Below are 18,570 nucleotides of genomic sequence, written 5' to 3' on the forward strand. Positions count from 1 at the left end.
TGGTCACTGCTGGACTCTTTCTCTGCTACCCGAAGGACAAGGACAAGGCTGCTTCCCAGCTGTCAGGCTCTGGTGTGCCTGTGTGTGTGTGTGCGTGCACCTGTGAGACAAGGCACAGCTCTTTCCAAATGGTCAGGCCACTGACTTCCATCACCCAGGACAAAAGCTCCCTGTCCCGTGAAGTGTGGCACTGCCACCTGTGGGCTCATCCTCCTGGGAGAGGCGGGCACCATGAGGGGCAATCCTGCCATGGCAGGGGGTGGATCCTGCTACCAATCACCTGGGCCACCTGGTGCCCCCTCCTGAGCACCCTAGTGCAGTTGGCACCCACAGGGGCTGACGTTTTCTAACACACACGCAGGGACCTTCTTGTGGCAGACTCCTCGTGGCTGCTGTTACAGTGTTCCTCCCACGAGCCACTGCCCTGGGAACCGAATGGGCTGCTGGCAGCTTTGGTGACAGTGCTCAGATCCCCAGGCGCAGACCGAAGACAATGTGGGAGGTAAATACATCTTGGGCTGAGACATAAATACCTGAGTCTGCACATCTCCACGGTTCAGACGGGAGCCTGCAGGGATTTTGTAGCCGGAATACATGAGCTGATCCCTGCCTCTGTGTTTTGCAAATGTAACAGAAACGAGGTTGGAGTGGCTACCCACTCCTGTCTTGCGCTGAGGACATCAAGGTCACAAGGTGTACCCCAAACAACTATGAGGTGACACGTCAGCATGGGCAAGGGATGCAGATTGGGGAGGAATGTAAGGAGACAGACGAGAAAGTTGAGACCCACCAGGCAGGGGACTCGGAGTTTGTTCCAAAATCATCAGAAGTAGATAACAGAGGGAGGTGGCATCCTAAGAAAACGTCACTCTGCAACAGTCCTTTTAAAATTGTTCTTATTTTTGTATGCAAGGCAGGGCAGAGACCTCTGAGAATTTAACCGTGGCTATTAATCCTCCCCGCCAACCCATCTTCTCCCTCAGGCCCTCAAAAAGCAGCAGAGAATTGTGTAAGATTTCAAAGGCTGATCAACTATTGAACAACTAAACTCAGACTACCGGAGAGCCTCTGACCCCAGAGGTGAGACCTAATCAAAAGATAGAAAACCATCACATTTTAGAATGCATTTATTAGCTCTGCAACATACGAAAAAGCCAGGTGCACACAGGTCTCCCAAAATCCTCCCCTCCCCTCCCCTCCCCTCCCCTCCCCTCCCCTCCCCTCCCCTCCTCTCTCCTTTCTCTCTCTTGAGATAGGCTACTCTTGAATTCACCATGTAGCCCTAGGCTGGCCTCTAACTGACAGCAGTCCTCCTGCCTCTGCCTCCTGAATGCTGGGATTACAGGTGCATACCACCACACCTAGTTTCAATTCTTTCTGACACTCTACAATGGCATGGGAGGAATGCAGGGAGGATTTCTGCTTCCCATTGAAGTACAATGACCATCTCATGGAAAGGCATCTGCCTGACTGCTGGGGTTATAAACTAAATGTGCCACTTTTTTTCTTGCAATACTTTTTTCTTTCTTATTTTTTTCTTCAAAGAACAGTTCTAGACAAAACTGGTTATTTAGACTTCAGCCTCTGGCAGATGTATTATTAAAAAGAATGAAGCGAGCCCATTGCTTCCTGGAAAATAGTGTTTGTTGCCAACAATCCAATCTGAGCTCTCAAGCAAAAATTAGAATTCTGGAAAACATACAGCTGCACCCTGAGCTCGGCAGCTTCACAATACAACACTTCTCAGCCGAGCCTGAGAAGTATTTCAATATGGTTTGATGAACCAAGGCAACTTTTGGAAGATCTGAGCCACTTGGTGAACCGAATTTTTTCCAAATGATTAAGTAGGATGTTTTTAAAACCAGGCAGGGCCATAAGTCATTGGAAAGGCAAGGAAACCAGTGGATTTTAATGTAACAGAGGATGCAAAGTTGACCAAATGACTTCAGACTACCGTGCAGGATAGTACAGTCCTGCGTGTTAATGCGAATCAAAGAATACCCATATGCGCTGAAAAGGTTACAGAAATCCTCTCCCATTTCCAATCACACACCGGTGAAGAGCTGGCTCCTGGGCATATACTTCAACCCAAGATGCACTGAATTCAGAATTGTATCTGAAAATCCAGTTGTCTTCCACAAACCAGACAAGATCTGCAAAAATTATGAAACAATACCACTAGGTTCATTGATGCTTTTTGTTTTTATCTTGGAAAATATTTCTCATAAAAAGATCTATGTTACCAGTAATGGTGGTTATTTCCAAATGAATAAATATGTAGCCATTTTTTCTGTTATAATTTCAAAAATGCCAAATATGAACAGATAACAACTTATGCAAACTCTCTGGAGATCTCAACTTTTGTTTCCTTTCTTTTTGAGTTCTCAGCTTTTAACAGCAAACACCAGGGGTGGCGGATCCACGCTTCTCCATCATGGTCCAGAGTCCTGAGATTAAAAAGGTGAAAGGCTGTGGACCTCTCATTCTAATCCCATCAGATCGATGAGGAAGTTATCATAATTCCTAGTTTTGAAATGAAGATCTTAAATGTGAAATAAATAATCAGACAAGTTGAGAAATAGGTGGGGAAGGCATAATGTGTCTTCATCATGCAAAAATAACCCTGCCCGAGGACAGCCCTCCTGGAAGATGGGGTACACGAAGCCCAAAAAGCAACCAAGCTGCCAAACAGCCTCCAGGGCCAGCCTGCCTCTGGAGCGAGGAGCGAGGAGTCCTGACAGCTTCTGTTACTGATCATCAATAACACGGATCCGCTTCCACCTATTTTGGTTTGAGCCATTTTAGATAGGAGCAGGAACAGCAGGGAACACGGTTTGAATTATCCAGACAGGTGCTTCTGTGCTTCCCATAGCTGGGGACAGACGTAAACTCTTTAGAAGTCCACTGGCTGAAACCCAGAGCTCAAATCTGCTGAGCTGGTCCCTGTACTGCGTGTGTCCCTGACGGGGAGAACAAGGAAGCCAAGGGCCAAGGGCCTCTGAACATGCAGCTACTGCTACCGGGGAAGTCCAGCCAGAGAGGGGCTCCCAGGGGCGCTGTGAGGACCACAGGAAAACATGACATTTGGAAGAAACCCCGTGCATGCAGCACACACACGAAATGGTCACCTGATCTCGACGGCACCAGGGTGTGAAGGCTGTGCCAAAGAAAGCAAAATTTCTCTGAAGTAACCCAAAAGGGGCAAGACAGAAAAGAGTAAATCACTAAGAACCTCTTGCGGGCAGAAGCACTCTCCTCCTTGGCTGCTGGGTGGGGGCATCAGATTTCCACAGTGCCTTCATACCAAACTACATTTCCAGCCCTCCTGCTGGTTTATTTTTTATGTTGACACAAGATCTCGCTGAGTTGCTAAATGGCTGGGCTGGAATAGCAATCTCCTGCCTCATCCTCCCAGGGTGCAAAGACTGCAGGCATGCTGTGTCAGTCTTCTGGCAGCCTGCAGGTGTAGCAGACTGGGCTGTTTGAGCATCCTGAGGACAAACGTCAGCGTAAGTTCTGACCATGGCAGGAAGCAGTATGACAAGAGGCTGGTGCAAGTTGCCAGATGGAGAGCCTCGGCTTGCTTTCCCCTCTTCCAGATTCCCCCTCCGCCTTTCAGGTGACCACAGTGACCTATGCTTCCTGCCTCCCCAGCTCCAGACCTGCAGACTGTGGGCAAATTAGGAATCCTTGCTGCACCTCAGTTCCTCCCACTGTAAAATAAAGATAGAGCTGGTACCTCCCAGCTTGGCTGCAAGAAATCAATGAGGAACTGTAACCAATGCATATAAATGCTGAGTGCCACAACCGCATTTCTTTTTTGGTCTTTTTCATTTTTATCGGTACCAGGGATCGAACTCACAACTGTCTGCTTGCAAGGCAGGCGCTTACGACGCCGAGCTAAATCCCCAGCCCCATACGACTGCATTTTTAATCCTAAGTCTTCTCTGTGTTTTTTTTAAGGTAACATCAGATGCCCAAATATTCTCAGTACCATCTCAGCAACTTGATGTTTCTCTACCCTTTGTTTTACGGGCAAATACCTACCCAGAGACAGGCTTTCTGGACGTTAAGACATGGTTCTAGCCACCAAAAGAGGAAATGCTACAGAAAAATTCAAGCATCGGATTAGTAGTGACTGGCCCAGTACTTGGAAGACCAGCTCCTGTCCTTTCTACTGGCGGAGACACACGTGGTGATTAATTTCCTTGCTTTCAAAAATCAGAAGCCATGAAGATCAACAAATCAGAACTGTAATTAACAAGTCCTGCTAGTTAGCGCGTTGCCGCAGGTGCTGTTGGGCCAGAAGAAAAGGATCAGATTCTACATGCTCTACGTTCTGCTACTGAAACCAGCACTTCATGGGTTTCACCAGGAAAGAAAGCGACACTGCGTACGGGAGACTGCAATAACAATTATTTTTAACTAACGGTGACAGAAGTGACAAGTAATCTCTGCTGAATAGAGGCAGCCCCAGCCAAAAAAAAAAAAAAAAAAAAAAAAAAAAAGAAGCCCAGCAGTGCAATATCACTTCTTCATAGGCTGAAACCAGACAATCAGAAACAAAGTTAGGCTCCCATGTGGTGCCAGTTATCACAGGAACAGGGCCATGATGTCCTGTCCAAGAGGAATCAAAATTGGAGGAATTATAGCGGAACCACATTAGAACCTGGTCAGGGGACAGGGATAATGCTCAGGCCACAGGGTTTTGTGTGTCACAGAAAGGTGCTCCGTGTGTTACTTTAATCCACAAGGCACAGTGAACCCCAGGCCCGAGGACAGCGGGGGGCTTCTTCCCAGAGCTGGGCTCAGTCTTCACAGCCCAGGCACCAAGCTTTTGTTCTGAAGCTTGTTAAAAGTTAGAGCCGGTGTCCTCAAGGGGATGCAGGAAATGTTTAGGGCAGCAAGGTGGCAACAGGTTTTCCCAACTACTGGGACAGGAGCTGGGAATTCCAGGGAGCGGCCTGGGTTTGGCAGTCGGGGAAGGATGAAGATGATCCCGATTTAGGGTGTGTTTTTCTGTAGACTATGGCCCGGATGGAACTCAACTGGGTCTTGAGAAAACCTGCATGAAGTTTATGGGTAATAGGGGAAAATAGTTCGTCTGTGGAGTGGTGGACATTCAGTTCCACTCTGAGCCCCATCAAATCTCATCTTAGGGGCCCCGTACAGTCTCAGCAACACTTTTGGCTGATGCAGAGAAAGAATGTTTCCACATTTCAAAGCCCGCACTTCCTCCCAGAAATGCTCTCTGTCTTGACTTCTGCAGGAGAGCAGGATATTTCTGTGCTACTCCTTTCTTTTCTAACAGCACTGGAGACTGAACCCAGGGCCTTTGCAATGAGTTACACCCCCAACCCGCTGTCATTTTAGACAAGAGTCTAGGTGGGTCATTAAGGTGTCCAAGCTGGGCTCAAACTTGTGATCCCCCTGCCTCAGCCTTCCACTTGGGTGGAATTACAGGTGTGCATCACCTCTCCTGGGCCTGCCACTTTTAACTTCACGTCTCCAAACTCTACAGACGGAGAGGTCAAAAAGAAAGAAACAGCAAATGTCTTTTTTTTAAAAGTCTGTTCTCTCATAAAAGAAATGATAACAGATGGCATCCACTGTATCTCAGAATGATACGATACAGAGTAAATATTAGCTTTGGAATACAGTACTGATATCATTAGATTCTGTTATGACTGCATTGCTGTAATAGGTCCAACGCTTGTGATTGGATACCAAGGAAAAAGGTAAAAATCAAAGGAATATAAATTTAACCACAGTGAACTATCTCACCTCCTTGGTTTTATTTTCCTGTAGTCAAACAATAGAAAACTGAGCTACTGGTCTCCTTAGGTGAATTACCCCAACTTGCTTACTTGGAGGACTTATCAGCTATGACTGAACAGATTTCACAGAACTATTTCTTGCAGTCCTCAATGGCTCCATTTGTACATCTCAATGAAGAATGTTTTTATTGCACTATAATAACCTTGCCCCAACACACTAAGGCGATAATGTTAAGCTACTATAGCCAAGAAGTTATCAAAAAGTATTATTTTCTATATGCAAAGCACTGCACTGGGCTTTGGAAGAATAACAGTTTTTTGTTTTTCACAAATATGAAGGCTGGGCATGGTGTAATCCCAGCACTCGGGAGGCTGAGGCGGAAGGATCAACACTAGTTCAAGGCCAGGCTAGGCTACATATGGAGACCCTGTCTCAAAAAAACAAACAAGATTAAAAATGAGCTGTTTTCAGGGATGGGCCCTGCCTAGCTAGGTGGCGAATGTATCAGGCAAAGTCATCAGCATCAGCACCCAAGGGCCCAAATGATGCTGGCTGAAACTCAGGATGCTTCCCCTGGGACAAGGCTCCCCCCATGGACACGGGAGTTAGGGCAACAGCACCCAGAAGGAATTTGACTCCAACTGAACCCCCTCTGTTAGAGCACAAGGCCTGGAGTGGGCGGACGTTCAATAAACATAAAGAGCAAGTGTTGTAGTCAGGGCTTGTGCAGAGAGCAACTAGAATCAGGACATGGGGTTTATAATATTATTTTTATGATGGTCACAGGGAATTAACACAAGAAAATGCAGGAAATCTATCCACAACACCAAAGACATAGAATATTTAGTCAAGGGCCTAAATCCCACAGCAATGTGCCACATGAGTCCAGATGAAAGCCCAGAACTCATGACAATGCCTCCCACGAGTCCAACTGGAGGTCTAAAGCCCACAAGAAGGACTCACGCAGGTCTCTTTTACGAATCTGTGCTGGGAAGGCCCAAAGGCCAGCAGTGAAAGCCAGAAAGTCCATGCCAGCGGAGTGAAGGAGCTGTGCTGGTGAGATGGAGCTTAGAAGCACACTCACAGCAAAGACCAGGGCTGTCCTGAAAGGCACCACAGCCATCCTCAGCGACACGGAGGTCCCGAGCTCCTCTGACGACAAGCACAGTCAGGCACATGCCAGGAAGCAGCGTGATGAGTTCATCCTGGAGACCAAGTGGCACACATCTTCCCCTCCAGAGTCAGGAACCAAGGCTCAAACAGCAACTCGTAGGAGAACCTACTATGCCTCAATGCAATGCAATAATGCATCAATGCATTAACAGTCTCCTTCTCCTTTTCCATCTATTTATGCTGGCAACTTTCCTTAGGTGGAGCATCTTTGCTCAGTGCCATGCTGATGTAATCCTGCTGGCGTTAAGTTGACCACCAGTTCTTTATCCATAACAGCAAGCTACTGCGAAATCAGTAAATAGCAAACTATAAATCGAGGACTTGCGAGGAGCTTCCCAGGAGATGGGATTTGAGCTGGGTCTTGGTGCAGGCAGGCAGAGGCGGGGAGAAGGAAGGAGGGCTGCAGACCAGCACCCAGCACTCAGGTCTCCTGAGGGCCAGCAGCTGTGCAGGTCCTGAGGCACAGAGTGCATGGACCAAGCACGGAGGTGCCAGCAGGAATGCTGGGGAGGCGGGAGGGCCGCATAGCAGGGACCAGAGCGGCTACTAAGGCACAGAGGGGCAGCCAAGGGTCTGCAGGGCTCTCGCAAGGCCTGGTTTCCAAGCATGAGCACGGGCATGCTTGTAGGTACGGAAGGCGAGGAGGCCTGCCTGGGCTATGAAGAACGGACAAGTGTCGGAAATGAGATGATGGTTTTGCAACTTTTTTGTGTGATAGCTGAGCACCAAGCCTCCAGCTATGGGGGGGGGGGAGAAGAGCAGAACCCAGTTTTCTCCCTCTGGCAGCCAGTATGGTGAAGAAAGTGTGTGGGGGGTGCTGCGCAGCAAAAGCCAGGGGACTATACAGTCCACTAAGAGCAGGACAGACCTAGACAGTGAAGTCGGCTGGCAGAGGGTTGGAGAGGGGGAATCCACAAGGCACAGGTGTGTGCGGGTACGTACATGCAAATGTACGTGTGTATAGGTGTGTGCATGGTTGTGTAGCAGAGGTGTATGCATACATCTATGTATGCACGTGTAGCTGTGTACCTGTGTGCATGTTTGCGTAGCTGTGTGTACATACACGCAGTGTGCACATGTGCATGTATGTGGGTGCAAGTGTGAATGTGCACGCATGTAACTGCTGTAAGCGCTCTCACTATAGACATGAAACCTACATGGCAGCAGGGGGTGGATGCAGACAGCTCCAGGAGCTTTGCCAGGCCCCACCTAGCCTGTGGCACTGACCACCGCAAAGCTGATCACAGCCAATCTCTGAAGTACCAGAGAAAGCCAGGGAGGGAGAGCGGCTTTGTCCCCTTTCTGCTCCTAGAAAGTATTCAGTAGCTGGGCATCTTGTGGTCTCACCAGGTGCCAAGACCAACTGAAGATTGGACACAACCCGCAGACAGTGTCTAAGTTGTTATCTTTCTTGTTAATCTGATTTTTTAAGGGGCTAATAGAAACCTTTACTTGCACGCACAGGAAAGCAACAGGTCTTTACTTTCCAAAGTACCAGAGCCGCCTTAACACCCAGCCGTGATTTCCCATTCTGCTCCCCCCACAGCTCTCCCCGTATCTGCAAAAGGCAGGAGCAGGGAGAGTGTGGCTGAACGCTGCTCCAGCTGACTGTGTAGAGGTTCCTCACCATCTACCTGGATTATCAGTTTTCAACAGAATGCAACACAAGGCCCTAGTCTACCTGCTGCTCATGTGACATCTGTCAAAAGCTCAGCATCCAGGACATCAGAACAATAAAGATGAATAAAATCCACTAGAACCTAACAGATTTTGTTTTCCTGTCTTCCAGAGCTACAGAACCCATAAATAAGTGCCCCATAAATATAAACGATTTTAAATAAGTAAAAAGAAAATAAAACCCGAATCCTTGGGGAGTCCATCAAGTGTCCCGATAACCAAGTGTCCCGAAGTACTGAGGTGTCCAAGCCCCGAGAGGTCATCACTGTGGACAGCAGTCGCCCAGGTCCTGCAGATTTGTGCAGCTGTTACTAAAGTTTTAGGCCCAAAGTCCCTGGGATCTGGGGATCCCAAGGCTCTGCCACCATCCGGAAGGGAGAAATGCCAGCATCCAAGTGGGGACAGGAGCTCTCCTTGGCATAGACCTGTGGACAGACACTTAAGGAGGTCTTCGGGGGCTGGCAGGAGCCGTGCGGTTTTATAGAAAGGGGAACAGGGGCAAGGGTCTGGGGGGGGGTCTGCACAACTGCTGAGGTGGGTGATGCTGGTCAGGCCATAGGCCAGCTGATGGCTGTGCCCAGACTGGTCAGCAGGTGCCTCTGGACGAGTCCTTATGGCTGTAGGGGGCAGTCTGGCTCCCAGGGGCATGATGCTCCTGCTAGGGTGATTCTGCTGGGATGCTCAGCTTGGGGTGATGGGGTCTGTGAGGCTCTGCTCTTCCTGGAATTGGGAGTGACTGCAGGCTCAGGGCAATGGCTGAGACTCCCACACACTGCTCTGAGGTCTGGGACAGACACTGTAAAACCTGCCAAGAACACATCTCTGTGCGTCTTGCCTCAGTCTTGACGGGTGATGAGACAGCTTACAGAAACCAAGGACAACAGACCTCGAGCTACCAGGTTTTAGACAGAAACCCCTTTCCGGAGTCACAGTGATGTGCAGAACTGGGCAGGGGTCTGACCTGAATTCAGAAGGGATAAAGAAGGCAGAGAGGGAAAATAAGACAGATACACCGAGCTTTATCCATTGGGCATCTGCAGGCCCTGTACAGAACTAACAGGCAAGAGAATTTTCAAATGGCAAATGTGTTTAGCAGGTAGTTAAACACATTAGCAGGACTGAGGGATGGAGGGGGGGGTCCCTAAATAATGCATGGGGCTAGTTAAGCAAGAAAGGGAGACTTGGTGCATAATCCATTTATCACCATGTGTGCTGGGTACTTTTCTCTGTTCCTGGCTGAGACAAAATTTCTGACACCCAAAATTAAGGAAGGAAAGGTTTATTTAGCTCAGTTTGTGAAAGTTTCAGTTCACAATCAGCTGGCTCCAAGGCAGGGTGGCTCATGTCACAGGGGCCACAGGAAAAGGCAGCCAAAGACAGCAAAAGCAACAGGAGCAAAAAAGGATAGGAACAAGTCTTTCTCTCCTCCCTTCCAGAGTAAGCAGGCCACCTGCCCACAACATCTCTGTGCCCTCCTCTTGCATTGCCTCAAGATGTTTACAAACTAAGGCTCCTGGCCCCCTGCTGAATCAATTAGTTAAGCTTCTAAACTGCTCAATTCTCAAGTTGACACAATGTATCAACCATTACACAATGTATCAACCATTACACCATATGTTTGGTATCTAGGCCAGGGAATACAATGCTATCTTAAGGTCATGCAGGTCATCCAACTCCAGGCCAAGGCACAGAGCATTCCCACAGCCCAGTGGCACAGGAAAAGGAATGTTCCTTAAAGACCACCTACCCTGGGCTGGGCCCTGTGTAAAGAGAGAACTTCGCTTCCTTGAATTTCTTTCCTGAGCTCCTTACATGATGGCGGAAGCACAGACCATCCAGAAAGGACAAGAAGATATCCTGCAATTTCAAGGTAACATCTTCCTACAGTGTTAATGTAACATTCCTGCAGCTTCCTGAGCCCCAGCAACAGTTGAAGTGCATGAAAATCCAAACCTGCAGTCAGAGCAAAAGCTTTTGTGGCACAGCTGACCTCCTCATAACTTTCTATCTTTTTTACAATAAACTCTACCTGCACTTCTATACAGCTGCCTATGTGTCTTAAATGAGTTATTTCATCAGACACAAAGAATGGAGGACCAAGAAGTGCAGGGCCTGTCCCCGAAGTGTCAAGGCTGGGCTTCCTTCTGGGTGACAAATCCGAAAGTGTTTCTCCTGCAAACATCATGACCGCACAGAAGGTGAGCCAGTGGCCTACACGCTAGTCTTTCCTGTAGAACGCTGCATTTCACCACGCGTTTTAGCCTGCTCTTGTCAAGGGTCAAAGAGACAATACCTGAGAGTTTTATTTGGTGTGGGTTAAAAAATGCATCTTACCAGACAGATTTTAGCTGAAGTTCCTCCCCCAGGATGGGCTCTGGTCTGTAACCTGGAGTGAATTCACCCTCTCTCCTCTCCTTTCCTCACCCTCTCCTAAGGTTCCCTCTCTGTCGCTCTAAATTTCCCCAGGGACTGACATGCCCGGGCATGACAGGTACTGGCCGGTGGGGGACAGTGTTGTTATTAAGGTGGCATTCATTTTAGGATCAAGGGCTAAGAACTTGCCAAAAATAAGCAAGCACTGATGAACTGAGAGCTCTACTTCAGGAAGAACTGACCCCACGCATCTGAGTACCACGCAGGTTGTATTTCTCCTTAGTCATCTGAGGCCTTCCACTTCCCATAGGAGAGTCACCGGATTCTATGCTAATCCATTGGCCAAAGGACTTCCACGCTATTTTTAAATTTTTGATGGAAGATTCTGAGGGGCACAGCTGGACACACAGGGAATGCGCGCCCTATAGAGATAAGCTATTGCCTCCACCTTCAAGATTTTTTAAAAACACGTATTATTTTCCTGCTAAATTGCATATTCCCGTCCTCCAGAGCAGGCTTGTGCGATCAGATTTCCTTCTGTTCTATTGTGTCTGCGTGAACGCCTTTGCAATTGAAAAGGAGGCCGCAGAGGGTGGCGGAGGAGTCAGCAGAAGTTGCACCGAGTGAGGTGGTGGCGCTGTGACTGGGAGCGCGCTAATGAGGCCAAGGTCTCGGGTTCAAGCCTGAAAAGGTAGCCACTTCAGTCAGTCCCCTGCTGCAGAGCTGCACACCTAAACGACTGCGGATTTCCGAGAAATCCATAGATGTGAGGGACACGATGTGGATGGGAAAGGCCCACAGGCTGGGAACACAAGTCCCGGGGAGGGAAGCGGGGGCTCCGCACGCCCATCCCCCACAGGCCCCCCAGCAGGCCACGCAGGCCTGGGAGGCGGGAGGGCTGGGCAGCCAAAGTCCAGTGAGGTGGTCTTACAGTTCCTGGTGAAGATGGGGCACGCAGACCCGCATTCACAGGTGTACGCCAAGCCCACCAGGGCCTGGCCTCGGGAGGCACAGAAAAGAGGTGGGGGGTCGTGGTTGAGACAGGTCTCCTTATGTAGCATCTTTCTGCCTCAGCCTCCTGGGTGCTGCCGTGATGGGCCTGCAGCACCAAGCCTGGAAGGAAATTGGGTTTTTAAAAAATCAGACTGGCCTTGCACCTGGCCAGAGCCACCGTCCCCGAGCTGGGATGTACTAAGATAGAAGAAATGAAGACAGGTAAAGAGCACACCAGGAAAACTGCACTTTAGAATGGTTCCTTTGCAGAAAACTACAGCTTCACAACATGAAAGTTACTAAAGCCTCTTTAATGCACGTGGGAAAATTCCTCAGGGCCTCAGAGGTGCAACAAGCTGGTAGGTTGGGCTCCAGACCTGGCTTTTCCCCTGTGCGTCGCGCTTCGGTGCACAGTATCGGTGCACGGAGGTGCTCGGCTTCCAGCACGGCACAAGGGTCTGCGTCCCACACAGCTGCCCAGTGGGTGGCACACAGCAGGACGCATGTCCTAGGTGGCCGTCCTGAGGACAACCCAGCTCTGTGTCATCTCAGCCTCTCTCTCTCTCTCTCTCTCCACTTCCCCAGGCCCAGCATGCTGTTTGCAGAATGCGTGCCGCTAAGTTTCTGCCCAATAATTTATTCCCTCTGCGCCTCTTACTGATGCCCCCAGATCTGTTTCCTGCTACTTGATTCTCTAGGGAGGGTGGGTTTAGGGGGGCACCCAGGGCCTGTCAGGTGACCCTGAGCTCCTCCACCAAGGCCACAGTGGGAGAGGAGATGAACCTAAGTCCAAAGAGCCAAACATAAAAGCCCACACTAGAGAAGAGTGTTCGTTTCTTATCCACTTAGGAGCTCCAACTCCAAGACAACGGCTCCCCTGAGCTCTCCACAGCTGCGTTCTTAGAGTGTGAGGTGCTGCTCACAGGAGTCCCTCAGCCTAGTAATCAAACCAGCACCCTGGAACCCAAGGCAACACAGGAAAGACAGCTGAATGGATTCTTCTTTTAACTTTGCAAACAATGTACTAGTTTGTTGAATTACCTGCTGGGGCAGGAGGAAAGCAAAAGAAAAAAACCAGAAAAACTGCATTCACTCTTAGGGCGTGTCAACGCAGGCCTGTATTCTCAACATTCCAGAGGCTGAGGCAGGAGGATCACCAGGAGTTTGAGGCCAGCCTGTACTACATGGCGAGACCCTGTCTCAAAAAGGCAAATTAAACAGAACAAAACTGCATTGGGTTAGGAAGACTTGAGAGCCAGACTGAGTCCCCCAAGTCCTGTGAGAAACCTGTAAATTTAAGCAGACTGAGTTGCAGCACTCAGCAGCTTCAGACTGAAAGAGGTGCAGGAACCAAGTCTCTGAGTAGGAAGACTGGCTTGGACCCTACAGGTCACAAAGCCAGGCCCTCAGGAGAAAATCAATCAATACAGGACCAAAGCCACAGACAGAAGAGGGAAAGGGCTTCGTCTTTTAAACATGCATGTCTTCCTATGTAAAATGGGACAGAGCCCTATCTACATCGACATCCCTGGCAGGATCCAAGTAAGAACCTAGAAGCACCTGAGGGGCTGCAAAGCGTGATGCAACTGGCAGGGATGTCGTTTTCCACATGGCTGCAGACCTTTCTGATGGAGAGAATCCTGAGCCTCACTCTAAGAAGGGGAAGGCGTCAGCGGGGCTTTAACTCTCCTGCTGCTGCTGCCACCTCTTTCATCCGAAATGGCTTCCACACTAGGCGGTCACTGGGCCTCTACATAAACCGGAACAGAGACTATATTCCCCACCTATGGAGAACCTGGTCCATGTGGCCTTAAGGTCAGATCTCTGCTCCCATTCAAAGAACCATGCAGGAGGTAAAGCGGATGAGAAGTCTGTATCCCATGTGGAAAATCTGAGCCGGACATGGTGGCCTATGCTGGTAACTGCAGCACTCAGGAAGCTGAGGCAGGAGGATCATTGTGAGTTCAAGGCCAGTGTGGGCTACAGAGTTCAAGATCAGCAAGACCCTGTCTCAAAAAACCAAAAGGAAAACTATGTTTTCTTTCATTTCTGCTTTAAAATATTTGCTTCATCTCATGTTAAAAGGGTGCTTTGAAGTTAGAAAGCAGGTGTTTGTTTGTTGAGACAGGGTCTCACTTTACACTTCAGGCTGGATTTGAACTCACTATGTAGGCCAAACCGGCCTTGAACTCATGGCGATTCTCCTGCCTCAGCCTCCCAAGTGCAGGGATTACAGGTGTGTGCCGCCACACCCAGCTAGAAAGGTGTTTACCTGCATGTCTGTTGCAGCAGTTTTGATCCATGTTGAAAACCTAAAACACTCAGGGTCCTCATGATTATTATTATTCTGGGGACCCACAGGAGAGGAGCTGGGTTGGCTCTAGCCAGGGGTCCTGTTGGGGGTGACTCCTTCCAGCACCCCTGCCCTAACTGCACCCCTGTAACTATGTCCCAGAAGCCACAGCGTTTGATCCCAGAAAATGTAGACATCTGACTCTTGTCTTTAATAGAACTTTCTAGAGGAGATGTGTGCTTGCTTCAGCAGGACGTACGCTAGGAGAAATACATATGTTTTTGTTTTATTTCTGTGGTGCTGAGGATTGAATCCAAGGCCTTCATGCTGAGTTACATCCCCAGCTCCTTTTTTTGTTTGGAACAGGGTTTCATGAGGTTGCTAAATTCCTCAGGGTGCATTTGAACTTGCAGTCCTCCTGCCTCAGTCTCCCAGAGTACTGGGATTACAGGCCTGTGCCACCACAACCCACCTGCTGGGTACTTAACTCTTCTATGCGCTTTACATAAACATACCCAAGGACAGGGGCCTGCCTCTCAATGTATCTGCTCACTATTTCATTTACAAAAATGAAACTCTGAGGTCATTTCTCCCCCACAATCCTCAGAGAACCTTTTCAGAGCAACAGGAATCCCAAGGGTGCTGCAGACAATATCTTTTTCCAAAGCACAGTTTCAGCAGCCTGAACCAGAGCGCCTTCGGCTAAGTTTAAGAAACAGGAGGCTGAGGCAGGAGGATTGCTAGGAATTCAAGTCTGGCCTGAGCTACATAGCGAGAACTTGTGCCAACCAAACAACACATTCATGGCTCTTAATACTGGTGAAGATCAGCTAAAGATTATTTTGCCAGCTTGAAACAAGACAGAAAAGATAAACACCACTAAAGAATCAATCTGGAGGACATTAGAGGAAAAAAACTTTTTTAACTGCTTATAACAGAATACCTTAATCACACAAAACATTCCAGTTTTTAAAATAATCACTCTAAGTGAGCCAGACATGAAAGAAATCCACTGAAACCCTAGGTTCTCCCCGCTTGATCCCAAAAAAGCCCCATCGGCCGATGTCCCCCAGTTCAGGGGCAGCAAACACAGCATTGCTACCCTCCTGTCTTTGAGTGGCTCGGGAGCCCCAAGAATAAGGACCTGGCGGGGTCGAGTGCTGGCCAAGGACCCTGCAGGTATAAGCTTTTCCACTGAAACACAGGTAACAGGTGCAAGTGTGCCCTTCACAGGCTAACGACACCAGGTGTTCAAGCAGGCCAGCCTCCGACTTTGAAGCTAAGCAGCTTTAAAATTCCACCATAGCAATTCATCAATGACCAAAACGTGTGTAGACAGACAAGCACATGCATGTTAAAATGTACCTAAGAAGGACATGGCCGTGGTAAGGACAGCCCCAACAGAGACACTTGTATTTTATTTAATTCATTCATTAATTTTTAAGACAGGGTCTCACTGTATAGTTTAGGCTGGCCTTGAACTCACTATGTAGCCCAGGCTGGCCTCAAACTCATAGAGATCCACCTGCCTCCCAAATGCTGGAAATCACAGGCATACACCACGGCATGGGGCTGATGCTTGTGGTTTCAGAAGCTTCTTTAGCAGCTGAGGCAAGACACACATTTCCCAACCACCACCCACCCAATGAAGAGAAGGTGACACAGGTTCACACCTCCCAGAAACAAGTCTTCAGACTGTCCTGGGAGTAACAAGCTGCTTCCACACACAGCTAAGAAATTTCCTGTTATTTTTAGCTTATAAAATATACTTACTTCTGAAGACATCTTTCCCCCTCCCCTTTAAAATGAGTAAAATTTTGATACAATTGATACAACTTGGGCAAGGGGGCTCATTTATCTGAAGTGCTCCTGTCTAAACTTCCGGCATAGGAAAGGATGGAGCAGCTTGCTATCCGGCATGTGGCCGGGGAGAGGCCCTGGGTGGTGACTGGGGGGCAGAACCATGTGCAGGATTCTGCTCTTCCTCGGAGGCCTTGGGGTGCACCCTGAGTTCTCACTTTTCCTCGGTGCTACAAATAGGTGACCAAGAAGCGGGTGCTGCTATTGAAATGGTCTCACTATGATTTACCAATTAATCAGACTTCACAGAAACCAGAGCTGGGCATGAGGACGTTTCTAAAGGCCTGCACCAAGGAACAGCACTCCTCACATGTTACTTCAGTAGACTGCTACTGACCCTGGCCAGGATTTGAAGCTCACCCAAACCAGGAGTACAGGTTGCTCCTGGATTCCCCTGCAGGGGCCATGCATGTCAATCAGAAAAATGCAAACAAATAAAAAAAGAGTGGTGAGCGGCAGGACAACTGAGGCAGAATGATCCTTGAAGCTGCCACCAAGTGACACTGCTATTCCAAGCTTGGGGTGCGCAGCAGACACTGTAAAGCCAGCTGAAGAGAAGCAAGCTCAGAACTGCTCCTCCCTGTTACAGCCGGAGATGTGACACTCTCTGCCTCATCAGGGCACAGGACTCGAGGTGCTGCCTGCACCCCTACTATGCGCCCACCAGGCGCTCTCTCCCATCGGTGGCCTCCAGGAGTCTCCAGACCCCCGGTGGGGGCCCCTTCTGAGCTGGGTGATCCGCTCCACTCCTGCACGCAGACACCCACGCTGCCGCCGCAGACTCCCAGCCACAGAGAGGCTCAGAAGATCAAGGGACCAGTCTCAGCAGCCTTTTTAACTTTGGGAAAACCCAATGCTCACTTCACTCAAACGTCGCAAAGTGGTGCCATGACCCTTTAGCTCCTGGCTCACCAATTCAAAGAGCCACATCACATACAGCCCTTCGGCTGCCCACGGCATGATTCTGTGTCTAGTTCCTTTCCAGGTTCCCCCCAAGCGGATGGCAGTTCTGGCAGGGAGTCCGGACAAGATTACTACGGTAGCGTTTTCAGCCTTTGTCCCTCCTTTGCTGGGTCTTACTGCAGAACCAGGCGCGCGGGTCCCGCAGACTCAGAGCTTCAGCAGAGGCTGCACTTGCGAAGCACACTCAAAAAGGGGCGAGTCTTCAGCCTAACCCAGAAACCTCCATGGCAAGGATGAAGTGGGGTGCAGTGGAATGGCTGGCATGAGGGTTAGTGATAGCCACGTCTCTTCCCGGACAGCACTGGTCCAACCCCACCTTAGTGGATTCACCTTAGTGCATCTAGCCAGCTGGCAATAGCAGGGTTCAACCTGGGATTCCTGCCCCTAAGGAATGGTGTGGGCAGCTACAGCCAGCCATGCTGCCTGTGTGGAAGCTGAGGCAGGAGGATCGCTGCAAGTTCCAGGCCAGTCTGGACTACCCAGTGAGTTCAAGACCAGCCCAAACTACATAGCAGACCTCTGTCTCACACAAAACAAAACAAAACTTCCTGTCTGGCTTTAGTCTTGTCACGTGCAGAATGACGGGGAGGCAGGATTGTAAGGGTGTTTGCCTTTCACTCTGAAACTGGTAGATTCCGTGCATGTGACTTTACATGGACACATCCTGCCTGTGACAGGGACACAGACAGGACCACCGCACGCTACCATTCCCATGGTCTCCACCGTGCATCTTGCCCAATTCCCCCGCCCGGCGACTGTGTTTTCCTGAGCACCCTCCAGGGGACCCAGGAAGCCCCAACGACCCGGGACCTCGTAAGCAGAAAGCCGCAGCCGGCAGGGGACGCTGCAGATCCAGACGCCCAGCCCCAGGGGGTGAGACGAGCCGGGGGCAGGGTGGGCGGCGCGGATGGAGCCCACGCGGGGCCCAGCACCGGCGGCCGGCACCCGCGACTCTTGCCGCACGCACGTGGCCACGCGCGTCCCCGCGCCCGGCCCGCACCCCTCTCCCGCCCCTCGCCGCGTCCTCTGCCCCAGTCCTCCCCCCGCCCCGGCTTCCCCCCGCCCCCCGCCGGCCAGGCCAGGCTCCCTACCTGGCAAAGCAGTGCTCGCAGTGGCTGCCGCGCTCGCCCACCGTGAGCACAGAGGCGTAGGCCGGGCAGGCAAAGAGCAGGTCGCCCACCTGGAAGGGCTGCAGGGCGCGCAGCCCCCGGCCCTTGCCCGGGCTGTAGAAGCGCTCCAGGCCGCCGTGGCCCTCGGCCCGCATGGTGGCTACGGCGCCCGGCTGCGGCTCCCGCGCGCGTCACCGGCTGCGGGGGGGTGGGAGTGGCGGCGCCCCGGAAGGGACGGCCCCGCCCCGCCCGCGCGCCCCAGGGGAGGCAAGGGGAGGGAGGGACAGTGGCCCGCGCCCACCGCGGTGCTGCTCCGCGCAGCTACAGCTCAGGGCGCCGCGGTCCCCGTCA

At 50.4% G+C, this 18,570-nt stretch overlaps 1 protein-coding gene and 1 long non-coding RNA gene across 5 annotated transcripts in view; one reads left to right on the top strand and one right to left on the bottom strand.

The window, feature by feature from the left end:
• The window catches only part of Smyd2 (SET and MYND domain containing 2), a 44,080-nt gene extending 25,565 nt beyond the window's left edge, over positions 1–18,515 (bottom strand). For all 4 annotated transcript variants that reach the window (XM_063236727.1, XM_005005598.4, XM_063236726.1 and 1 more), the window contains exon 1: positions 18,202–18,515. In XM_063236727.1, coding sequence (XP_063092797.1) covers positions 18,202–18,374 — 173 coding nt within the window. In that variant the 5' untranslated portion in view covers positions 18,375–18,515. The remainder of the gene's footprint in view (positions 1–18,201) is intronic.
• LOC106028683 (uncharacterized) overlaps positions 17,696–18,570 on the top strand; it is a 41,162-nt gene continuing 40,287 nt past the window's right edge. The window contains exon 1 of the long non-coding RNA XR_010043295.1: positions 17,696–17,983. This is a non-coding gene — a long non-coding RNA (uncharacterized LOC106028683). The remainder of the gene's footprint in view (positions 17,984–18,570) is intronic.

The sequence above is a fragment of the Cavia porcellus genome, unplaced genomic scaffold (assembly GCF_034190915.1).
Source record: "Cavia porcellus strain 051 isolate PalLab524CR breed Dunkin Hartley unplaced genomic scaffold, mCavPor4.1 scaffold_26, whole genome shotgun sequence".
Taxonomy (NCBI): Eukaryota; Metazoa; Chordata; class Mammalia; order Rodentia; family Caviidae; genus Cavia; species Cavia porcellus.